Raw genomic sequence first — 25,254 nt, 5'->3', positions numbered from 1 at the left:
GGCAGACTGTTTACACTCAGGACACCTGGATGGACCAGGAGGCCCTGTCCTAGGTAATGAGGGTTGACACACACCTGTGACAGGCTGAGCTCCTGCACACATGCTTACAGCTGCCGTGAGCCATGTGCACTTCACAGGCTGAGATGTACACGTGTGCTCACGGCTGCCACGGATGGCCCTGAAGACTCTCCTTAAGCACACGGCTTGGCTGGCGCCCCATGGCTCCAGCACACACATGCGCATGAGGCCTCAGGTGGTCCTGGGCTGGGGCACACCAGAGGTGGTGGGCACAGCCTCACATACCCACCCAACGGTGGATGTGAAAAGCCAGGCTCCTTGCTCACTGACTCCGGGCTGTGGCATGCACATGGGGTGGTGTGGATCTTGGACCCATTAGGCAACTGGGGTGCAGGCAGGACGTCCACAGTTCCTTGTGCCCCAGACAGGGACAGGACCAGAGGCCAGTGGGGATGTTGCACTGCACCTTTGCCACAAGGAGGTACATGTGCTTCATGGGTGTTATGGATGGGGGGAGGGGTGGGTACTCCCAGTCACTGTGCCTTGGGAGGAGCCCCAAACACAGGCCCTGGCAGCTTCTGCAGGAAACTAGGGTAGCCAGCGCAGCTCACGAAGCAATAGGTGTATCCCCACACTGTTCCCTAGACCGCTGATTTACTGGCCACTGTCCTGTGTTGGGAGCAGATGGTGGTCACCCCCTGGCTGCTGTTTTGTGTCAGGAGTAGACAGTGACCACCCCCGGCTGCTGTCCTGTGTCAGGAGTAGACGGCTGGTCACCCCTGGCTGCTGTCCTATGTTAGGAGTAGATGGTGGTCACCTCCTGTCCACTGTCCTGTGCTAATAGATGGTGACCACTTCTTGGCCACTGTCCCATATTAGGAGTAAATAGTGACCAACCTCTGGCTTCTGTTCTGTGTCAGGCATAGATGGTGGTTACCTCCTGTCCACTGACCCATGTCAGGAGCAGAACGGTGACCACCTCCCAGCTGCTATTCTGTCAGGAGTAGATGGTGACCACCTCTTGGCCACTGTCCTGTGTTAGGAGCAGGTGGTCACTTCTTGTTCACTGTCCTGTGTCAGGAGTAGATGGTGATCACCTCCCGGCCACCACCCCTCACCAAGAGGACTCTGTTCAGCCCCTCAGTCAGGACCTCGAGAAACTCCATGTCTAGGTAGGCGGGGTTAAGGCCCTAACAGCTGCTGTGGATCCAACATGAGCCCAGGAGCAGACTGGGGCAGTGGGGCAAATGGGAGTAGGTTTGCTGGGGACGGGCAGCAGCTGCTCCCCAGGCCCAGTAGTCAGCCAATGTAAGGCTCAGCCAAGTGCCCAGACAGCCTCTAAACATACACCTGCAGGAGATGCAGAGGGTGTCCTAGAGGCTCAAGCAGACTAGCAATATGAGGGGAACCCCTTCCCCAAACAGTCCAGGGCAGTAGGTGGTATTACCAGGTGCACACTTGGGACAGAGGCGACCTACAAGCTGGATGAGCAAGGCACAGCCACTTGTCACCCAATCTCCCAGGTGTCCTTTAGGCACAGAGCATATCTGGCATACTTACTGCCACCCCTGCCTAGCTCCTCCCATATCATCTGATTGCTGCCCACTGTGACCTGGCTGCCCAGAGGCAGAAAAGTAGGGGCTTGATCACATGCCCACCCACTGCTGCCATGTTCCTCAGGTGGCAGTGACCCCAAGAACAGGGAGGGAGCCCAGCAGGGACAGAAATGGCACTACAGCTGAGAAGGATACAGTTCTCATCCCCTTGCCGGTTCTTGGGGGGGCCGGGCATGTTCAGCAGGACCAGCTGGGCATCCTGGGATCGGCTGAGGACCACACCATTGAGTTTCACGGCTGTGTGCATCCGCCGGACATTGGAATGGTCCCTGTGAGAGGAGGGTAGCAGTGACGCAGCATTCACACCCAGCAGCCAAGGAGGATCCATCAGCACAGAGCTGCACTGGTGCCTCCTGGCACCTCCCATGACATGCAATGACATGATAGCCACTATGCCATGCAGGGAGGAGAGCAGCTACCCACTGGTCAAGGTGCTCTGGATCCTACCCCCACAATCCTGTTTTTGACCGTACATGCCGCCATTGCTTCCTCATATATCCCAATGCTATCCAGGCCTCAAGAGAGGTCAAGGCTCAGCTACCACAGATCACTCAGCAATGTGCTCATGGTGCCTGACAGCCGCATCAGAGGTCTCTTGTGCCCTCACAAACCTGGAGGAAGTAGCTCTGGCACACGGTGCGCCAGGCCAATGCTCATGTTTCCACTGCCCCCAGTTCTATGCTACAGGGGTAGATAGGAGAGTTCATGCTGTCCCTGAGAGCCCCACAGCAAGGGGGCACTGTAAATTGGCCCAGGCATGTACAGAGCACAAGGTGGAGAGAGGCTTAAACTTCTCCATGTCCAAAGTTGCTGAACAGTAAGAAGGTCGACAAATCAACATGTATGATCAGGGAACTCATTAAGTACCACCATGGAGCTTCATGAATCCAAACATACCATTATGGAGCCCACAAGTTCACATGTACCACCATGGTACAAACATACCATTATGGAGCCCACAAGTTCACATGTACCACCATGGTACAAACATACCATTATGGAGCCCACAAGTTCACATGTACCACCATGGTACAAACATACCATTATGGAGCCCACAAGTTCACATGTACCACCATGGTACAAACATACCATTATGGAGCCCACAAGTTCACATGTACCACCATGGTACAAACGAGTCCACAGGTACCACCATGGAGCCTCATGCATGCATCTCAACATAGAGACCACAAGTCTCTACATTTCACCATGGAGCCAACAGGTCCACATGTTTTACTATGGAACTAACGAGTCCACATGAACCACCATGGAGCCACACCAGTCCACACATACCACTATGAAACTTCTTCAGTCCACAGGTACCATCATGGAGCCTCATGAATGTATTCATCCCACCATGGAGCCCATAAGACCATATGTAATACAATAGAGCCCATGAGTCCACATGTACCACACTGGAGCCACAGTCCACATATACCACCATGGATTCCACATGTTCACATGTTCCACCATGGAGCCAAAAGGTGCACACGTTTAACCATGGAGCCCAACAGTCCACACATACCACCACGGAGCCTCACCAGTCCACAGGTACCACCATGAAGCCTCATGAATACATGCATCCCATCATGGAGCCCATGAGACTACATGTACCACAATGGAGGCCACTATTCCACACATACCACCATGGGGCCCATAATTCCATACGTATGACATGGAGCCCATGAACCTACATGTGCCATAATGAAGCCGTACCATCATGGAGCCTACAAGTCCTCACATGCCACATTGTAGCCCATGAGTCCACATGTACCACCAAGGAGCCCACATGTCTACATGTAGCATCATGGAGCTTCTTTTTTTTTTAACCTTTAATTTTATTTATTTATTTTTAATTTTTACTATCATGGAGCCTCTTAAATGCATGCATCCCAACATGGAACCCATAGCCCACGTACAACACCATGGAGCCCACAAGCCCACGTACAACACCATGGAGCCCACAAGCCCACGTACAACACCATGGAGCCTCATGTGACCACTCTTACCTCCATAGAGCCTCATTCAACCCCAAAGCTAGCACCAGTCACAGGTGTAAGCCTCTCAACTCCTTTATGTTGATAAAACAGCAGATGTGGCCCCAACATGTGGCACCACCATCGACCATGACTCTAGCTGCCTGGTGGACCTCAGTCCAAGGTGTCAGGGAGAAGTGTCCCCTCCAGGAACAAATTTGTGGTGTTTGCAGGGGTGTGAGCTAAGAGACAGTGCTAGCATCAGAACCCTGGGTCAGGGCAGTGTTGGGTTTTAGTGCAAGGCATCTGTCAAGGGCACAGATCAAGCAGACCCATGTGGCCTTAGGACCCCGGGACACTCATGGGAACAGCATCTGTTTCCACGACCTTTCCCTGAGTGCCTATGAGGAAATATCCTTGGGGAACATGGAGTCCTGTGTGGGGTTCACATAGCAACACAGAAATTCACACCCATGACTCCCGTAATGCCTTTCCCAAGTCATGCAGAGGAAGGGGGACATGCACACTGTACAGACATGCATGGATATTCAGAGGCACACAGACAAGGGCACAAAGACACACACTAACAGTGAAGTCACATATACCCTAGAGCTGCACATATATTAAACATGCACACACTATATATGCTGACATGTGCACACATGTGGTAACGTGCAGAGAAGCACCCAAGTGCACACTGAGGGATGACCTGACCTTCCAGTCCACACTGGGTTCACTTTCTGACAAATGGCTGGCCCTACACCAGACCCTGTCTGGCAAGCCCACCCCTGGGAGACCCAACTGCCAGTCCTGTGTGCCACACCTGTATGTGCATGCGTGTCCTTGTGTGCACCTCCTCCTCTTCCTCCTGTGTCCACACAGGAGGTGAGCCCTAATCCCATCTAATGGCTTTCCAGCAACTAAGCCCTGAGGAGACGTGCTGTGATCATAGGCGCTGCCCATTGGCTTTAGCCACCCAGCAGAGCCTCCATGATGTCTTTGTGTGTGATGACCTCAGGATTGCAAAGAGGAACACAGTCCTTGCCATGGTGCTGCCCCTGTCCCTACTCCTGTCCCCAAGGGCCACACCTGCCTCCAGAGCAATGCCCTGGACCATCAGCTCATAGCTCCTGGGTGTGGCTAAGGCAGTGAGTCTAGTCTGGCTCCAGTCTCTGGAGGGAACAGGTGATGCATGTAGGAGCTCTGTCTGCATGTGGCCATGCACATGCATACATGTACACACAGATGTATACACAAACATGTACATGCAGGCATGTAAAGAAGCTGGTCCAGGGCAGCCTAAACACAGCAGGTGGACTTACAGGTTTCCCCATTCTCTGCGTTGAGGAGAAAAACACAGAGTATGTTATTGCATGTGTGAACAAGTCGTATGTCTGCAGGCCACGGCTGGGTGCCCCAAGCCATCCTACAGCCTGACAGGGTCCCTGGGTCCTCCCTACATGGGGTTCCTCCCTGCCAGGTTCTATGAATCCCAGGCTGCCTAGCCCCACCACTAAAGGCTAGGCACTGACAGGAGGCCTGGCCTCTGCCCGGATGAACCAGGAACAGCCCACAGGTTCAGTTGGCCATAGCCCCCACACCTATCAGGACACCCTACCTCCCCAAACAGAATATCCCTGTCTCATCTGCAGCCAGGACACAGACTAAGCCTGGACGTGTTGACTGGCCTTGGCCCCCATCCCTGTGGGGTTGCCCAATGGAAAGGGCCAAGAACCCAGCTGACTACTGGCGCCCAGCCCTTCCCTTGTTGGTGACCCTCAACACTTACGGCTTCAGGCTGAAGAGCTCCCTGAAGCCCGCCCCACCGGCATCCCTGTGCCTGTGCTTCTCCGCACTCAGCTTCTCCTTGGTCCAGGTCATCTGCACCTTGTCAGGTGTGGGTGGGGCCTGTGCCCTGGAGGCAGCCGCAGTATGGGATGCTGTGTTCCTGTCATGGATCAGCTGGGCCTGGAAGTCAGACATTGGCAGAGGTCAGCGGGAACAGCAGCTCCCAGGATGCTCCAGATTGACAAGATGACCACCATGGTCAGGCTGCCCCACAGAGCTCAGAGAGTTGAGCGGCCAGCAGCTGCCCCGTGACCCTTGCCCCTGCCTTGGCTTCCACACCCACAACTGGGATTGACCAAAGCCCTAGATCCTTCAGCTGCCCTGCCTTTCCTCTCAAGCCCAGGCTTGAAAGCCACAAGCACAAAGAGGACACTGGTGACAAGAAAGGATGGGCAGATCAGCACACCTGTGCACCTGCACGTTGTCCCAGCACACCTGTGCACCTGCACGTTGCCCCAGCACACCTGTGCACCTGCACACTCACTGCCTGAACTCTGAACAACGCACTGATGCCTGAGGTCCCTGCACCCGCCCTGGGATCCATCACAGAAAATGATTTGGACTCATTTACAGCTGCAGCACCCTAAGAGCCCAGGGAGGAACAGGCAGTCATCTTGGAGGTCATCCTGACCCGCCCCCTCACCTCCCTCTGCCGCTCGCCCTTTGTCAGCTGCATTTGCTTCAGCATCTGTGACCTCTGCTCCATCAGCAGCGTCTTCTCATAGGTGAAGGCCGAGATGTCGTTCTCCACCTGGGGCCCAGAGGACAGCAAGTGTGTTCATCCCACCCTGACCCCAGATGTCCTCCACCTGGGGCCCAGAGGGACAAAAGGTGCTGTCATCCCACCCCTGCTCCCCTGGGCACAGTTGACCAGATGGCACGAAGGGCTCAGATGTCCTAGCTCTCTGTCCCTCCAACCCAGTGCAGCCCCCAGGAGCTATGGGTGGAACCTGCATGAGCAGCAGCTGGGACAGCACTAGCTCTGCCCCCCAATCCTCTTGGGCACTGTCCCATATCCAGCTCTGAAGATGACAGAGTGGCCATGCCTGGGGCGCTGGACAGGGCAGTGGCCTTGAGGGACTGCACTCTCCAACAACAGGTGTTAGTTTTCTCTTGGGGCAGGACCCAATCCACACAGAGGCCACCCAAGGTGACCACATGGGAGCCATCAGCGACGTGGACACTCGGAACAGCCATAACCACTCAACTCCAACACTAGACTGCACTAAGGCGACCATGCACTGGGTGCTGTAGCTAAGCACGCATGTAGCATTCCGCTCTCTCCCCTCACTGGTGAGCGCCCCACCCCCCACGCACCATCTCCACCACCTCCACCTCAGCGCTTATGCGCAGGTGGTACAGGAATGTCTGAAGGTCCTTCTTCATCTGGACACTGTTGTCATCCACCTGTGCGACTGTGAAGATGCGCATCCGGCACTTGCGCCACACCTGGAAAGGAAGGGTCAGACTGGCCAATAGCTGCTCCCCATGTACCCTGCGGCCCCATCCCCGCCCCGTGGTCCTGCCTCCCTATGGCTCGCGCCATCCCATGGCCCCACCTACTTTGTGCTGGCGCAGCAGAAAGGGTAGCAGCATGAGCATGCCCCCGTCGTGCACCACCCACCACACGTCAATGCTGCCCTCGCCCAGCCGCTCCTGGTTGTGTGGAAACAGGTCAATGTTCTTGGCCACCAGCAGGGCCTGTTGGGCCGCCGTGGTGTCCCGGACCGTCTCTGCCAGAGAAGGGCCACAGTGACTTTCCCACTGGCTGGGGCCGTGCCCGCCCGCCAGCACCCTGCCCCCCACTGGCAGCTGCACCCACCCACAAAGTACTTCCAGGAGTAGGGGCTGTCTGGCTGCTTCCAGGTCTCGGGCCAGGCCATGAGCACTGTGTTGTGCTTCATGCCACCCAGGCCGGCTGCCTGGATGAGGTGCGAGGCGCCATCCCGCAGGCTGCAGGACACCACGAGCTGGCAGAAGCCCTTCATCTTCTCGGCCCCCATCAGCGCCCGGATATTCTGTGGGGTGGGGGGTCAGAGGCACAACCCGGGCTGGGTGGACAGGCACACGCTTATGTACCGTGCACATGGAAGACACAGGGACACTGAACACAGGATCACAGAACGCAGGCATCACCCCCATCTCCGATCTTGGGGCCACAAGCACCATGACTCACACTGCAGGGTATGGGCGTGGGGCAGGGTTGCAGCATCCCATGACCCCCACCTTCCCAGATGCAGATCTTCAGAACGACTCTTGCCTGTCACCTACTGACCCAAATCCTCTCCCACCTTGGAGAACTGACCTACCAGGCCCTGCTCACCTCCTCGGCCCGCTGGGCCTCCACGTGCTTATCCAGATAGGTCCCCTCCAGCACGGAGCCCACGATGGTCAGGCCCTTGCCGGCCTTCAGTTGGGAGGTGAAGGACAGCAGGCGTGGGTGTGTCACACCCTGCTCATCATCCAGGGTCAGCATCACCAGCACCTGGGGCCTGGGGCAGGTGGGCAGCAATCAGCACAGAACACTGGCCTTGCTGGACTGCTGGCCACCCTGGATCCTGAGCCAGCGGGTCTCAGGCCAGGCCTCAGCTCGGGTCATGCTCACCTCCAGTTCTTGGTGTGGGGAGGGCCATGCTCCACACGCAGAAGGGCGTAGCGGGCGGCATTCAGCGAGAGGCCCCGGATGCCATCACCCCACTCCTTCTCAGCCCTGGGGGTGAGGGGACGCTCAGCCTTTATCATGGTACCACCAGGGATCCCTGAACCTGAACTCACACAGGTCCAGACTGGCAGGTCCTGCCCCCTGCACAGGAGGCCCCCACCTGAGCATCACACCTGCTTCACTCACCCACGATACTCAATGTACTTATAGATGCAGCCGGCGATGAGCATGGCTGACAAAGCATAGTACCAGGAGCAGATGAACATGAGGGCCAGGCACAGGCTCATACCCAGGAATGACAGGGTCCTGGGGTACACAAGATGCCGGACCTTCAGCCACCAGTCAGGACCCTAGGGCCACATCCCAAAGCAAGCCTGAACGTCCCAGCCTTGGAGCGCGAGGGTCCTGACCAGTGGTAATACTTGAAGCGTGGCCTCCAGTTGGGTGTTCGCAGGAGGGTCTGAAGGGCGCAGGCCAGATTCACGAACATATAACACATGAGGAAGAACCTAGCAAGTCAGGGGGCCACATGAGCCAGATCCCGCCCCTCCCGCATCCAGCCTCTCCTTCCAGATCCCTGTGCCCTGGTCTTTGTCCCCCCACCCAAATCTCTATCCTCCTGTCCATGCTTCGGGTTCCCATGTAGGTCAGTAGCCCCCCGGGACAAGGCTAGATGTGCCCACTCACATGGAGAGGATGGGGGCCACGCTGTCCAGGGATGCAATGAGAATGCCAGTCTCACAGATGAGAGCCGTGAGCAACAGCGCCCAGGTGGGCTCCCCGTTGGCCTTCCCGTGGCCAAAGACCTGCAGGAGGCAGCCAAGAGGCATCAGGTCCACTCCAGGACATGTGAAACCAAGACAGCAGGAGCTGCCAAGCTGGTCTACACTGAAGAAGCTCCATAGGGCTAGTGCTCGCCAGGCCCCTGCCCTGTGTGCCCAGGCCACCACCAGCCCCATCAAGGCCCGTCCTCCCTGACAACTCCCAGAGCCCAGAGACCTGGCCTACCCTGGCCCTCACCCCTACAGCTGCATCTGCCAGCATGGCCCAGAGTAGAAGGGCACTCTCATGGCCTAGTGCTCTCCCCACAGCCCTAGGGCGCAAAGAACTTTCCAGAAGCCCATAGGCTACTGCTGGAGTCACACCAAATTTTCTGGGAAGCTCCCTGCTGTCACATTCAGCGATGTGCAGGGGATAATGCCAACCGCTCCTATGGATACATGCTACCAGGCAGGAAGCCTGGACCTGGCCTGGGAGGACAGAGTCCAGGTCAGAGCAGGTAACAGTAGCAAGGGGAGACCCCGAGAATCAAGTTGGGGTGAATCCTATAACATGAGCAAACAGGAAGGGGGTCTGACCAGTGGCTGGAACGCCGACCTCCCAAGGATCCGCTCCCCGTCCCGGCCACACTCACCTGCAGGAAGGGAATGATGCCGTCTCGGGCAATGGCCTGCAGCAGGCGGGGTGCCCCGGTCAGGCTCTGTAGTCCAGCACCACAGGTGGAGAAGAAGGAGCCGATGACAATAACCCAGGGGGACGGCCAGGCCAGCATACCAATGACCAGGTTCCCCTGCAGAGCCTCCCCAAACCTGCAGAGGGGGCAGGGTCAGTACAGGGGGCCTCGCAGGAGACCCTCCCCAGCCCTGCTCAGTGCAGGGACTTCAGACAAAAGGGTAGCCTGTCAGTGTCCTGCTCCCCTAGGCTACTTCAAGACAGCCCAGGCCCTGGTACTGCCACAGTGACCCTAATGGGCAGGCCTGGTCATGGGGAGGGGAGGAAGTGAGCGTCCCATGGGTCTCAGGGTTTGCCGGAAGCTTCTCCCAGCTCCAAAGTCTAGGAAGACAGGCAGCAGAGGTCAGCCAGAGGCAGCCAGGATCTTTCTCAGGAAAACGGTGGGGGCGAGCATGGGTGGGGTGTGGCCTGGCTGGAGGTGGAACAGACTGGGGGTGGTGCCTGGTAGGAGGTGGAGCCCATGGGGGTGGGGCCTGGCTGGAGGCAGAGCTAAGATTGCTGGGCGCAGAGCAAGGCAGTATCATACTTGTCTCGCAGGACCACGCCCTCAATGCAGGCCCCAAACAACACAATGCAGGACAGGTCTGTAACTCCTGTCAAGGAAGTGGCAGACAGAAGGGGGCAGAAGGGCACAGAGACCAGCAGGGTTCTCCTGCCCATCCCTCATGGTCCCTGGAGGCATGGCTAGAGGGACACATACAGGAGGCAGTAGCCACAGCAAGCACACGTGTCGTGGTAAACAGTACATGTGATGCCTATGGTAGGGTAGCACCCATCACACACGTGTGGTGTCCCCTCACGCTGCAGACTAGGATGACACAAAAGCCTGGTCAGGGAGCAAGTAGGGACCCAGGTGTCCCTCTCCTCCCGGGGTCAGGGCTGATGGCCCTCCCCTCCCACCCCTCGGCCCCCCAAGGATACAGATGAAGGATGTGGTCACGATGGCCAAGATGGTGCCTGTGGGGATGGACTTCTGCGCATCCTTGAGGTCTCCGGACCGGTTAGAGCCGGCCATGATGCCTGTGGACACACAGTGACGTCACAGCTAGCCATGGTCACCCAGGCCTTGGAATACAAGGTGGGGCATAGGGGGAGACTCCATTGTGCATGGAGATTTGCCACAGAGAGCCCCGCTGGGCAGGGACAGAGGCCAAGGGGTCATGGGATGCAGTCTGTGAGGAGATGCTGCTGTAGGCAGACCTTGGGATGGGGCTCCAGGGGCCAGGGCCTGTGGTCTTGGGGGGCAAGGTCTTGGGGACAACCCCACTGTGTGGGAACAAGACCTGAAGGAGTAAGTCCCTGCAGTCTGGGGGCTGGTGGGGAGCTCCACTAGGCAGGGGCGCAGCCACAAGGTGTGCCAGGTGCTCACCAGTCACGGAGGGGAAGTAGATGCCCACCAGCATGGTGAAGTAGGTAGTAATGTCCGACAGCACGTAGGGCAGCGCCCCAGCCCGGCGGGCCTCAGGTGCTGGCACTGAGGCCACTCCCTTCTTCTCCACAAAGGCCCCCCGGTCTGAGTAGGAGCTCCATAGGTTGTCTGTGGAAACAGCACTGCTGAGCTGGAACCGTGCCCAACAAGCCCAACCCAGCCTCCACTGCACACGGCACCTCCTCCCCCAAGGGTCACCCTGGCCTGCACCTGCCCCACTCAGGCTGCCTCTCCTGCCCAAGGCACCGCCTTCCAGACCTCTGTGTCTCTAAGAACCCCCACCTCTGCACATAGCCACCTCCAGGATCTGGCTGTGTCCTGCTCCATCTCACTCCATGACCCTTGCCTAACACAGGGTCCTTGGGGACCTGGGACCCAAACTTATACCCTGGAATCCCCCCTGCCCGGGACGGGAACCTGTGGATGAATAGGAAGAGTTGCCACTTGTCAATCCGCTGACCACTTCCTACCTTACCCAGTGAGATAAGGGACCTGTTCCCACAAAGCTGCTGACCTGCACAGGTGCCCCAGGAGGCCGGCCTGTGGTTGAAGGCGATCCCAGGGGCTTGGCCAGGCGGGCACCACATCCCTCACTACACTTACCCAGGAGCACACCGCTGGCCACACCGGGGATGCCTTGGATCTCGCTGAGGTTGTTGAGAGCGAAGTACTCGTTGCAGGCAAGGGACTGGCTGGAACCATTACAGAAGAGGCCCCAGAGGGCTGTGGGTGCAGAGCCATTGCCAACCATGTGCGTCTTGGCGCAGACATCGAAGCCGCGTCGGGCCAGTGTGCGGTTCCCCAGGAGGCACACCCTGAGGGCAGCAGGAGGCCTGAAGCTGGGGCTCCCCAACACTCCTGCTGCCCAGGGTGGGGGCCAGCCAGGAGTTTTCTCACCACCTCCTCCTCCCCCTGCAGGGACAGGGCTGGGATGAGGTGGGAGGAGCTTCCTGCATGCCCTGTGGGTGCTCCTGTCCTCATGTGTGTGCCTGCTAGTGGCCACCTTGTATGGCCTAGAGGACTTGGGACCCAGGGGACCCGGGCACTCACGGGATGTCAGGGGGATCAAAGGCTGTCTTGATGACACCAGCATAGATGGCCAGGATGGATAGCACAACGCAGGCCAGGAAGACCAGGGCCAGCTTGTTGACATACTTGACACCCACAAAGACCACCACGGCCATGAGGGCCAATGTGCAGGATCCGTAGAGCCGCATGTTGTGCAGCAAGGCGGCTGCCTCGCCCTCGGGCGTGGATGCTTGGAACACGGCTGCGCCTGGTGAGATGTATGTCTGCAGGGATGGGGCCGACCGGGGCAATGTCAAGGAGCCGCCCCACTGCCCTGATTGCCCCAGCTCTCTGCCTCTGGAAGCCCCATCTGGGGGTTTAGCCATGCCCATGCCCAGGAAACAGAGCTACCTGCCTGTGCCAGCCAGGGGTCAGGACCTTCAGGGCATGCTTGGTGAAGTTGGGACTCTTGGTGTGTGTTTGGGGGGAGCCTTTGGGGTGTGGCATGCCCCTGGGCATGCACTCACCAGGAAGATCTCAATGGTGCCTAGGATGTACATGGCCCCGGCGAAGGTTGTGCCCAGGTAGAAGCAGAGGCCGACAGCGCCACCACATTCGGGCCCCAGTGAGCGGGAGATCATGTAGTAGGAGCCCCCAGCTGCAGATGGAATGAGGGTCAGGGACACATACATGCCTTGGGCACTCAGGTACCCACACACCCTCCCACGGGCACTGATTAACACAGCCATGTGGGAACACGCCTCCTTCCGAGGACATCTGCTCCCAAGAAAAGCAGGTGCAGGCACCACCAGCATGTCCAGGTCACATGGGAGTCCACCGGGCCACAGGGACCTGCCTGCTGACCGGCAGCCCTTGGCAGGGAGTGCACCATGGGGTCCCAAGGGTGCCTGCCTCTCTCAGCAGCTCTCCAGGCCAGTATGCAGTGCCAAGAACTACAGGCTGCATTGTAGATTATCAGCTTTCTGTTCTTAATCTGAACTCCTGCTCCTGTTCGCATGGACAAAATCCTCATGGGCAGCCAGTGAGGGCAGAGCTTCCCCACCCCATGCTGGGCATCCAGGCCTGAGGGCCAACACACACCTCCCAGGCAGTCCTGAATCCGAGGGCAGGCAGCCAGTGAGGGAACAAGGAGAGCAGGGCAGGTGTGAGAGTGAGGGGAGCAGGACAGGTGTGGGAGCTGAGGTAGCACAGCCAGTGGATGGCCCAAGGCTCCTTAGGTCTGGGTAGCCTCTGCCAGGCTCTCCTTAAGGTGCCATGAGCACAGAAGCCCACTCTGTTCCTGGGTACCCCAGGGATAGGGTTCCTGCAGGGATTGCATTCATGGCAACCTCAGCCACACGCTCACCTGGTACAACGCCATTGGTGGCGATGGCGCTCATGGAGACGGCTGTCAGCATCGTCTGCAAAGGCACAGATCTGGGTTCCAGAAGCTTCCTGGGTGGGGGGAGCTGGGCCTAGGCTATTCCACCAGGCCACAGAGGCCAGCCACTCTTGCCCCTGGCCCTCAGGAGGTTTGATGACACCGGCCCTGGGTTCTCCACCCCCACCCAGCACAGGGCACATGGGATCCACTGGCCTTGGAAGATCAGCTCTGCCCAAGGCACCAGGGCCTAGCCGCTACCTCTGCTGGCTGCCCTTGGTCCATGGAAGCCTATGCATCCTGGGGTTGGGCAGGTGACCATGTGGCCAGCGTCTCCTGTTATCTCCATTGCCGGGTGATGCTTCAACTAACAGCTGGGCCTTCACGTGGCTGAGTGTACCAATAAAGGTCCCAGCCAGGCCAGGGCACTGGATAGAAGACGCTGGGGTGCCCAGAGCTGGGGTCAGCCTTCCGTAGGTTTTGCTGCCGACCCCTCCGATGCAGAATTGTGAAGACATGGGGGCTAGGGCCCACCCCCAGGACAGCTCCGGTGGGGAAGGGGCACTCACACAGGTACAGCACATGGCCACGATGAGGAAGGACTCAAGCACACCGGCAGCGCCCACAATCCAGGTGAGACGCAGGAAGAGGATGACGCCCAGTATGTTCTGCAGGCAGGGCAGGTAGACGCCAATGAAGGTGCCCATGCAGGGGGCCTGTGGGAACAGGGCTGGGGCTGCAGCTGGGAGCACACAGAGGGTCTGTGGGGACAGGGCTGGGGCTGCAGCTGGGAGCACACAGAGGATCTGTGGGGACAGGGCTGGGGCTGCAGCTGGGAGCACACAGAGGCTGGGCAGGGCTGTATGTTCTCTGTCTACACCCATCCAGCCAGAAAATGGCATTGAGTGGAGGTGCCGTTTCCTGTGACCACACTCCCTGCCAGGCCTGGACAGGGTTGTGAGAGGAGGCCGGGGCAGGTAGCCCCGGGTCACGCAGTCCAATCCAGGTGGCACAGGGCATGGTAAGCTGGTGGCCCAGAGGCCGCGAAGGAAAGGGTGCGGTCCGGCTGTTGCCTGCCCATACCCAGTGCCCAGCCCTGGGACATGGTGGGGGAAGCAGGACAAAGGGCACCACCCTAGGCTGGGTGCAGTTTGGCTTAGAGTACAGGAAGTCAGTAGGAAGCGGCACAAGGCCGACCTGCCTGGACTTGGCTAGGCCCACTCCTGCAGGGCCAGGCAGAAGGCTCAGCCAGATTCGGCCATGATCTCAGGGGGTACCCTAGCCCAAACGAGCAAACGAGCAGTCGATCCCCCTCCTGCCAGGCTGGCCCACCTCCTACACACATGTGCGCCTGGGTCACGTGGCCTGCCTGCCTCCTGCCAATGTGTGCGCATGGGTCACAGGGACCTGTCTGCTTCCCACATGTGTGTGTGTGTGCCCGGGTCACGAAAGCCTGTGTGCCTCCTGCCAGTGTGCACATGGGTCACGCACCCCATGGCTGCTAATGTGCAAGTCCCACAGCTGCAGGGAGGAGCTGCAGGCCAAGCGCTAGGCATCCCTGTGCCACCCCTACCATGCCAGGCGAGCAGCTGCGACCCTGACAGGCTCCAGGCCCCTCCACACAGCCCAGAGGTGGCCACATACCGGCTGTGAGCTCCCTGGCAGGGGCCACAAAAGGCCACACACAGGTAGGGGAGTGGAGACAGGAAGCACAGGAAAGGAGGCTAGGGACTGAGGGCCCTGTGGGGAGAGGGGATGAGGACAAGGACCCAGCCCACGGGGGAGGGGGAGTACAGGGGCCTAGGGTCCAGCCCAGGGGAGTAGGAAGGATGGGGGCTGAGGGCCCAACTGGGGGTGGAGAGAAAGGGGTACCTTGGACTCGCGTGGCCTGCTTTCCTCAGCCTCCTCGTGGTCCACCACGCCCTGACTGAGATTGGTGTAGTTGGCCAGCTTGTTGAGCAGCGAGGACACCATGGGGTTGCTGTCCATCTCCTCCTGCAGATGTCCACCAGTCACCCTCAGGCCACACTGCTCTGCTCCCTGTCCCCCCTCCATTTGCCCCTGAGGAGAAGCCACTTACCTCGAAAAGGGCCATGTTCTTGCCTTCCAGGAGGCTGTCCCCATCCAATGCCGCGGCCCCCATGAATGGGCTGCTTTCCCGTGCACCGCCATCACCTGTCAGGAGAGGTAACTTAGCTGAGGGCCCATGGCAGCCATGCCAGACCTCCACTGCCTGCACTCCAAAGCCACGGACACCCTGGTCCACTCTGTGGTCTGGTGCTGGGCAAAGCTGCTAGGACACGGGAGGGGATGGCACCCTGAGGCTGGAAGCTGAGGAGGGGCAGGGGCCCAGGGGCCAGGAGGAGTCTGGGGAGGTGTGAGGGTGACAGGCAGGAGCGGTGGCCAGAGGGCAGAGCCAAGGAGCAAGGTCCATGGGTGATGTGACCCCTCCTGAGCACAAGCCCCCAGCAGGCAGGACCCCAACCAGAAGGGACAGAACTACAAAAGGAAAGTACAGCTACACACAGGCCAGCCAACCTAGATGGCACGGCTGCTGAAGTGGCTGGCACTCCCAGGACCTGCCTATGGCCCTATTCCCTGAGGACAAGGTGGTCTGGGCTCAGGTGGGCAGTGTGACAGACCCAGGAGCAGGGACAGGTCATGAATCCTAGCTGGCACCAGCTGAGATGGCTGGCCCAGCCCCAGATCCCAAACGTCAATGGCTCTGGCCCTGGGGGCCAGGCCACAAAGGCAAACAATGTCCAGTCCAGAACTGGATACTCAGGTCCCCACCCCAGACTCTCCCCTGAGACCTCCCACCCCACAGTAAGTCATTGACAACAACAATCATGCTTGTGACAGCCAGACTCTGGCCAGGACAGATCTGCTCCCCTGGGATGTAAACATGCCCCTGGGCATGCCAGCCTGTGCACATACCTGCCTATGGGCGTGCCTCCCTGTGGGCACTCCTTTTGTAGGCACTCTGGCCTGTGGGCAAGCCTGTCTTGTGGGCACTCCTGCCTGGGCACTCCTTCAGTGGGCACAGCTGTCTATGCCAAACCTGTCTATGGGCACTCCTTCTGTGGGCACAGTTGCCTGTCAGTGAACAAACCTGCCTTGTGGACACTCCTTCTGTGGGCACAGCTACCTGTGAGTGAGCACTCCTGCCTGTGAGTGAGCACTCCTGCCTGTGAGTGAGCACTCCTGCCTTGTGGGCACTCCTGCCTGGGCACTCCTTCTGTGGGCACAGCTGCCTGTGAGTGAGCAAACCTGCCTTGTGGGCACTCCTTCTGTGGGCACAGCTGCCTGTGAGTGAGCAAACCTGCCTTGTGGACATACTTTCCTATGAAAACACATCTTCCTACACTGCCAATTCGGCTGGCTCAGTGCTCTTTGGGAGTGGAGGCTAAGTGACCTGGGACTGACTATGCATGTCTGTAATGCACATGTAGGCAGGTTCTCTACCCATTGGCTTTTGTGCCCACAACAGTGGGGTTGGGCCAAGCAGAAGTCAGGAGCCAGGAGTTCCATCCCCGTGGGGGGCAGGACACAGAGACTAAAGGCTTCACCAGGTGTCAACAGTTAGCACCTGGCCTAGCACACACATATTTACCCACAGGCCCACCACAGACAAGCACGGCCAGTCCCCAGGCCAGCACACATGAGCACGGCCGGTCCCCAGGCCAGCACACACATGCACAGTTAGTCCCTGGGCCAGTACGCACGAGCACGGCCAGTCCCTAGGCCAGCACACACACATTTACCCACAGGTCCAGCACACACATGCACAGTTAGTCCCTGGGCCAGCACGCACGAGCATGGCCGGTCCCCAGGCTAGCACACACACATTTACCCACAGGTCCATCACACACATGCACAGTTAGTCCCTGCGCCAGGACGCACGAGCACGGCCGGTCCCCGGGCCAGCACACACATGCACGGCTGGTCCCTGAGCCAGCACACATGAGCATGGCCAGTCCCCAACTGGGGACCCCGTGAGCAGGGGTACAGGAAGGGGTTCCCAGACCCAGACCCTCGCACCGGGAGGCAGGCACGCCCCGCCCCCGCTCAGGTTATCCCCTGACCCATCCAGCCACCGGCAGGGAGGAGACAGAAGCCACTGCCCTCCGCAGGTCAGATATCCTTCCCTGGGGACCTGAAGAGTTGTTCCCAGGCGCCTGCCTGGCCCAGCCCGCCCCCAGCTGTAGTGGGAGCCCAGAGGTCATGACCAGCACTGCTGTGGGCTCTGGTTAATCCTTAGCCTGGGACAGTGACCTTCACCCAGCAGCCAGGACTCACACCTCCCAACTGGACACAAAGGGTGAGGGATTTGGCACCACCGCCAACCCAGGAATGTGGGGTCGGCAACAGCAGCGGGCAACGTGGCCCTGGGACCAGGAGCCTCAAGCCTGGGCACAGCCCCTTGGGAGTCAGCCCAGAGCCTGGGCACATCCCAGTCTAGGCCTCTTAGACCCTGCTGCCAGTAGGGTACACTGTGGCAGGGATGCCACCCCCTATCTGGCTCCCAACCTCTTGGGTTCTCCAAGCAAGAAGCCCCCATGCATGACCCCTCCCCATGAGCCCTGGCAGGCTTCCCAAAGCAACACTAGCAAAGACTCCATACCTGCGCCTCATGGAGCCCTGCCCTGTGGTGACTGCCCCAGGCACTCAGTGTGGGCATCAGGAACCTGGGAATGTTCCAGAAGAGGAAACCCCCAGAGGTGGGTCCAGGGCTCCTCACACTGACCAGCGCTGCAGGCTAGGAAGAGCAGAGAGCTGGGCCTGGTGGCTGCTCACTACCCAAAATGCTCCGGGCCGGGTTAGCTGCCACCAGACGAACCGGAGCACCCTCCCCCTACTGAAGAAGGCCAGCCCTCCCCACTCCCATGCGCACACACACACACATGTGCATACACACATACACGCTTATGCACACTTAGACATATGTGAGGGCTTCACACAGGGACAACCTGGGACTCCCACAGTCCAGGGAGACAACTCGGCCCAAGCTTCCAGCAGCCCCCATGTCTTTAAACATGGGATTCGGTCACAGGACATGGGGCCCACACATCACACCACAGTCCCCATGTGACACCATGACTCAAGGCCACCTTCAAGGACAGGGCCATAGCCCCACTGCAACTTCCTGCCCCCCTCCACGGACATCACCACCCCTCCCAGCTCGTGGCCCCAGGCTCCAAGAGGAAGCCCCACAGGAGGGTTGGGCCTGCCCACAGCTGCCAGCCAGGGCCCACACCCCCCGTGGGTCAGTCAGGCCCAGCCAGGACACCTCCCACCTCACACCCAGATCCCGTCACTCCAGGGCTCAGCCCATGCCTCCCTCAGGTCCCATCACCTGGGGACGTGGGAATGGGGAAGCAGCCCTGGGCCAGTGCTGACAGACAGCCCTGCCCGCCCTACTCGACTGACCTGCCCCAGGGTGTGCAGCAGCTCGGGCCCCACCCACTGGGCAGCGCCAGGGCCCTTGGCTCGGCCTGGCTGGGTCAGCAGGAGACTCCCCAGGTGCTCAGGCCACTAGACCACCAGTCAGGTCTCACTTGACCCGAGGGACCCCAGCCTGGACTCCGTGGCTCCCAGGGTCCTCCCCTGGGGACAAGGAGCCGCCAGTCTCTGCCAGGGACTATGAGGGGATGGCATCCCGACTCTAGCCTTCTAAAAAGCCCAGAGCCCGACCAAAGTCACTGCTGGGCCATGGCACACCTGGCTGCCCTGAGATCCTGAGGGAAGCACCAGAACTGGGGCCAGCAGGCCAGGCACAGGCCGGCCCCCAACCCCCTTCCTTGCACCTGCTGGGCCTGTGGGAAGCCGCCTCCTGGGCGGGCAGCATGAGGGCTGGGGGGTCAGGCTGTGGAGGAGCAGCTGCACCCTCTGGAGACCTGGGAGGCTCCTGCCAGGAAGGATGCTGGAACACGGGTGGGGGCAAAGGCCAAGACGCCCCTGCACACCGGAGCCCCGTGGCCCCAGGAAAGACCCACCCCATCTCCAGCCCACCTGTCCCTTGCCCAGGAGCAGTGACCTGGAGTCCACAGCCCCAGGCCTGGTGCAGGCAGAGGCCCAAGATGACCCTCCCACGGTAGGGGGCACTGGACCCCCAACCGGGGTTAGAGGGAACGGGCTGGGAGCCCCCAGCCCACCCAGACCCCACCCTACTCCAGAGAAAGTGAAAGTGTGGATGACTGCCCAGACGGGGCGGGGCCGCGCCCTCTCCTGGAGGTCTGCGAGGCCCAAGGTCAGGGGCAGGCGGAGCTGGACTACAGACCCCCCGCCCCTCGCGGGGGCTGCCCGCCACCCCTCCCCACAGCCGGGGTCTCCAGCTGGGACCCGCATGCCTGGCCATTCCCATGGCAACGTCACACCCCCTCCCGGTCCCACCCTGGAGTTAGAACTTGTTTCCGCCCCCACTTGCCCACCAAGCAAGTGCGGCAGTGTGTGTTGGGGGGGCGCCCGAGGTTCCCCTGCTGCAGCCCTCTGTCCCTCGGACTAACTCGGGTGCAGGCGGCAGTGGGCGCGGGGCCCGGCGGGCACGAGGCGCTCGCACCCCGTTGGGCTCGGCCCCCTCGGCCCCGACCGCCGCTTCCCTCCCGGCCGCCGCGTCCGGCCTCCGTCTTTGTCCGGGCGGCAGGTGCGCGCGCTCACCCGGGCTGCAGCCGTCGGGTCCGGAGCCGTCGGGGTCCCCGGGCGAGTCGGCGCGCTCGGCCGCTGCGTCCCCGCCGTCGGCACAGCCCTCCACGGGCACCACCGTGAAGCTGGTGGGCATGGCTGCGCCGCTCCCCGCCGACTCCGCCGCTCCCGCCGACGCCGCCCCGGGCTCGCGCGCAGGGGCGGGGGCTCGCGCGCAGGGGCGGGGTCCGCCCCGCCCGCCCCGCCGGCCACGTGACGCACCTGCCCGCCCCCACCGGCCCCGGAAAAGTTTGTGCGGGGCGGGGCGACTTCCCGCAGGCCCCGCCCGGACCCCAGGGCTCCGCTCCCGCCCCGCGCCGCCGCGGCGGCTCCGGCCGGCACTGCGCCCAGCCCCCTCCGCCCTGGCGCCACGGCTCCGGGCTGCTTGCCCGGGCCGAGCTGAGGTCTCCCTGGGTCGGGGGCAGTGCTCGCTGAGGCCTGGAGCACTGTGAAGTTAGGGACCCAGCCCTGCAGGTAGTGCCCCAGGCCCAAACACCTGCTAGGGGACGGCCCGCCCCCCTGGGGACCCTGGCTTTCTCACCCTGCTCCTACCCCCAGGGCAGAGCCGCAAGGAGCAGCTCCAGGCTCTGGGATGAGAGGCCGTCCACCTTGCACCTGGGCACTACAGTCCGCTGACCCTGCTCAGCCACTGGCCAGCCAGGCCACACAGGTGCACCAACACTCCCTAAACTAAGGGCTCCATACACTTGAGCCAACAATCAGATCTTCCTACAAGAATAACATGTTGGAAGGGCAGAGAGAATAGGTTGTCCATTGGTTCACTCCCCAAGTTCCCATATCAATCAGGGCTGGACCAGGCCAGCAGTCTCCTAGGTGGGTGCAGGGGCCCAAGGGCTGCAACCATCTTCCGCTGCTTCCCCAGGCCATTAGCAGGGCGCTGGGTGGGATGTGGAGCTGCCAGTGCCTTTCTGAGACACTGGCACTACAAACAGCAGATTAACCCGCAGCACCACCACACCGGTCCCTAAGCTTCTTGCGTGACCCGTAACAGCCTGCCATTCCCTTGTCCAGTGTGGGGGATGGCCACAGCGTCCGTCATCAGAGTCTCATGTTTCATGTCCTAGGATTCTGCCCACACCTGTGGGAAATTCTTCCAAGGTAGCTTTGTCCTGAAGGCAGAGGCCTTACTGCCTGCCCTGGCATTCCGCTAGAACCTGTCCATGAATCCACATTGGCTTCTCCTGTGCCTCAGCAGTAAGTGCTCCAGCCCCCTGCTGGCCTGGTCCTCCCATCACCCCCCATGTGTGCTCCGGCCCCCTGCTGACCTGGTCCTCCCATCAGCCCCCAAGTGTGCTCCAGCCCTTGCTGACCCGGTCCTCCCATCACCCCCACCCCCGTGTGCCCAGTAGGGCCTGCTTCCCCATAGTCTGCTCAGAGCAGAACAGGACAGTGAGGAGAACTCTAATGTGTCATTCTATAGAGACATCTCCCTCCCATGGCCAGCTCCCCCTTCAAATGCCAGCTCCAGCTCGTGGGGGTGGGGAGGCAAGGTGCCAGCCCAAAGCGAGGAGCCCCATCCCAGCCTCCCACAGGGCTGCAGGGGCCCTGTGGCTTCTGCCATCGCTGCCAGCCCCACTGTAGGTGGGATGGGACTGGAGCCAGGCTCCAGGGGGTGGGACAGGTAGGGTCAGAGGCCTGGGTCTAAGGGACCTGACTGGATTCTAAGCCCTTCCAGAAATGGGGGTGTCAGCATAGCCTTCTCCTCCCGCTCACAGTGGGGAAGTGCTGGGGGCTGAGGGAGGCATGGCCACGAGGTACCTTCCCCTAGCCCAGAAGGGACAGAGCCCAAAGGCAGGGCCAACAGAAGCCAGAGAGATGGGTCCCTGCCACCCACTGGGAGATGTCTGGCCTGGCCCTATGGACATCTGGGGAGTAAGCCTGGAGTGGAGTGCTCTCTTTGCCTCCCAGATAAAATGGGGGACCTGCACAACCCTGGGGGTGTCCTGGGGTGGCGACAAGCAGGATGGACCAGTGGGATGGAGAGGTGGCACAGGCAGGTCCAGGCCCTTATGTGGGACTTGGGCTGTGGGTGAGATTCCCCCAGGCCCTTATGCAGGACCAGGACCACAGACTGGAAGACTCCAGAAAAGAATCCTGAGGTGCAGGCTGTCTCTGTCTCCCATTCTCTGGGACCCCAAGCCACCAGCTTCAAGGAGACACCACGAGTACTGCCTACCCTGCCCACTGCAAGCCACCTGGCAGGTTCCGCCCAGGGTCAAAAGTGAGCAGTGTGACCCTGGGTAGGGGACCTCTGGGGTCCTCACCACGGAACAGGGGGAGGAGGGATGGTGGGTGTCCGTGAGGGGCAGGCTGTGGCGGGCACTCCAGCTTTGGCCCCCTTCTCCCTGAGAGCCCAGCAGTGCAGGATGGTTCAAGTCCCAGCTGTTCCACTTTTGACCCAGGTCTCTGCCTGCACCTGGGTAAGCAGCAAAGGATGGTCCAAGTCCGTGGGCACCTGCATGTATGTGGGAGACCTGGAAGAAGCTCCCGGCCCCAGGCTTCAGCCCGATTCATGGCCATCTAGGGAGTGAAACAAGATGAACTGTCTTGGACCCGGTGCGGTAGCTTAGCGGCTAGAGTCCTCGCCTTCAGCTCGCCCAGATCCCATATGAGTGTCGGTTCTAATTCCGACAGCCCCACTTCCCATCCAGCTCCCTGCTTGTGGCCTGGGAAAGCAGTCGAGGACAGCCCAAAGCCTTGGGACCCTGCTCCCGCGTGGGAGACCTGGGGGGAGTTTCTGGCTCCTGGCTTTGGATCGGCACAGCTCTGGCTGTTGCGGTCGCTTGGGGAGTGAATCATCGGACAGAAGATCTTCCTCTCTGTCTTTCCTCCCCTTTGTATATCTGCCTTTCCAATAAAACTAAATATAAATATTAAAAAAAGATGAACTATCTTTTCCTCTTCTTCCATCTCTGTAATCCTGACTCTCAAGTAAATAAACACATCTAAAAAAAACTGAAGTATTTTTCTGTAAACTTTAAAATCCACAAGTACACAGAGTAGAGTAAGGGCATTTGCAGCACATGGCTGCTGCGAACGTTCACACACAGCTATGCATGCACATGCTTGCACACAGGCAGCCACACGCTTGCACAGAGCTGCACTTGGCCCAGCAGTCAGGTCTCCTGCTGAGGTGGGGGCTGGGTGCTGCCATGCAGCCTGGTGGTGTCACACAGACAGAACTATTTCACCACCACCCAGTGGGGCGGCTGCGGCGCCCGGAGATAAGCAGGCCACTTTGGTCCCTGGGGCCGTCCCCATCTCGTGACTGTCCCTGTCTCTGCTCAGATAAGTGACCCCTGGCCGTACCAAGGCTGCTCCACAGCTCTGGGGGCTGGGGCAGCAGGTTCTAGGAGCCACAGAGGGGAGAGATGGGACCCTGCTGGCCTGAGTCCCCCAAGTCCTGGTATCAGGCAACCCTGACAGAGTGCACCCCATATCCCCCTCTGGGGGCACAGGGAGACACTCCTGGGAGGCTGGGCTGCTCCCGCCTGCAGGTGACCAAACACGTGTGAGCTGGGTATCAAGTGTGAGCTGGCCACTGCCATGGCCGCATACTTGCCTGTCAACCTGAACTGAAAATGCATATTTGTCTTGGCTTCTCAGGACTGGGAGAGGGGTGTTTGCTGGGCAGTGTCCAGGCTGCCCCAGGACCCCTGTCTCGCATGCTCATTCTGACCCAAGAGTGGAACCAAGCTGAGCACCACCTTCAGGGAGCTGTGGACACAGAGCCACCCACGGCCCCAGCACTCAGCAGGCAGGGCCATTTGGGCATGTTTGCGTCATGTCCGTCTATGAGGTGAAGCACAGTGCGGCTCCCAGCGCAGTGTCACAGGAGAGCCCGTGCCAGGGGGCCCAGTATTTATGACCTGCACCCCTTGGCAGGGACACCCAAGAGCTGAGGGGGTCAGGTCACTCCCAGGCAGCAGGGCAAAAGGGGGCAGGAAAACAGAGCTACATAGCGGCTGCATGGGGAACGAGGTGGGCTGGGCATTGTACCCTTTCTTTCTCACCCCGGGTGGCCATGAACATGGCCTTGGCAGTGGCTGGCCAAGGCAAGGTCAAGGTCATCTTCTAGCAGGGGAGGGGCTGTGTGAGGAGGGATAGGCTGGGTTGGGAGGAAGGGTCCCCTCCCTGCCCCCTGAGCTGGGCAGCAGCCAGGCACCCTGGGTGGCCTTGCCACTACAGTCCCAGCCACAAGGCCTCACGGTGATTCAAGGCCTCCTTCTGGTAAATAAAGCAAGGGCTGGCTTTACCAGCTCTCCTCCCACGCCTGAGAACGCCCTGTCCCGCCATGCTGCTCGTCATCCGCTCCCTGCTGATGGCCTCAGAGAGCAGCCGACTACGGCCCTGGTGCTGGGGCCACACACCCCAGATAGGTGGACTCCTGGTCCCTGGCCATGGCCTAGACCAACCCTGGCTGTTGTGACTGCCTGTGGAGTGAGCAGCAGGTGTGAGGCCTCTCTCTCGTCTCTGTCTCTCTGTCTCTCTCTTTCTGTTCATCATGCCGCTGAGTAAATGTTTATAAACCAGACCTAAGGGATGTTTATCTTCTCTCTGGGACACACAGCTGCCAGGTCAGGCCTCAGATCCCCACAACACACTCAGCCTTAGCCCAGCTGGAGAACATGGCCAGACCAGACTCCATTGGGTTCAGAGAGCAGCCATGGCAGCCACTGAGACGCTTAATGCTGTAGCCATGAGACACCAAATGGCAGGTGGCAGACAGCACACGGGACACAGCAAACAGCACAGAGCTGACGGCACACGGCACATGGCACACAGCAGGCTGTTTTAAGGCTGCTCTGAGCTGTGTTAGCCTGGACTCGAGTTCCTAAAGTCTCGAGGTGGAGCTTCAACCGGAGCTAGACAGGGTCAAGGTTCAGGGGAGGATCAGGGCCACAGTAGGTCAGGGTCTGGTCAGGGTCAGGTCAAGAGGAACCTCAGACCCATGCTGTCCAAGCAAAGACTCTGGACCCCAACATGGAACCCAAAGGACAGGGGGTGCCATCCCTTCCATCTTGCCTCTACAGGGTTTGAGGAGGCAACCACACATAGGCTTTCCTCCTCCTCTGTTGACAGAAGCTTCCAGAACTCACTTCCCA

At 60.1% G+C, this 25,254-nt stretch overlaps 1 protein-coding gene across 2 annotated transcripts; it reads right to left on the bottom strand.

Moving 5' to 3' along the window:
* Window positions 1–742: 742 nt before the first annotated feature.
* Window positions 743–20,300, bottom strand: SLC12A7 (solute carrier family 12 member 7). 2 transcript variants are annotated; one of them, XM_004597900.3, is made up of 24 exons: window positions 20,105–20,299; window positions 15,528–15,622; window positions 15,320–15,442; window positions 14,017–14,163; window positions 13,433–13,487; window positions 12,594–12,724; window positions 12,109–12,350; window positions 11,662–11,873; window positions 10,999–11,166; window positions 10,551–10,649; window positions 10,156–10,213; window positions 9,532–9,706; window positions 8,805–8,923; window positions 8,528–8,626; window positions 8,304–8,423; window positions 8,061–8,165; window positions 7,779–7,947; window positions 7,278–7,473; window positions 7,019–7,188; window positions 6,773–6,904; window positions 6,099–6,206; window positions 5,397–5,575; window positions 1,770–1,903; window positions 743–1,186 (listed from the first exon to the last, which is right to left on the bottom strand). In XM_004597900.3, the coding sequence occupies exons 1-24, from the start codon at window positions 20,223–20,225 to the stop codon at window positions 1,095–1,097; spliced, it is 3,249 nt and encodes a 1,082-aa protein (XP_004597957.2). In that variant the 5' UTR covers window positions 20,226–20,299; the 3' UTR covers window positions 743–1,094. The 2 variants fall into 2 exon arrangements, with proteins under 2 accessions (XP_004597957.2, XP_058535991.1); XM_058680008.1 differs by lacking the exon at window positions 5,397–5,575 and having other exon boundaries at window positions 20,105–20,300.
* Window positions 20,301–25,254: the final 4,954 nt, after the last annotated feature.

Source organism: Ochotona princeps, chromosome 23, assembly GCF_030435755.1.
Source record: "Ochotona princeps isolate mOchPri1 chromosome 23, mOchPri1.hap1, whole genome shotgun sequence".
Taxonomy (NCBI): domain Eukaryota; kingdom Metazoa; phylum Chordata; class Mammalia; order Lagomorpha; family Ochotonidae; genus Ochotona; species Ochotona princeps.
Note: the sequence above shows the minus strand (reverse complement) of the source record. Positions and strands in the feature narration are given on the sequence as shown.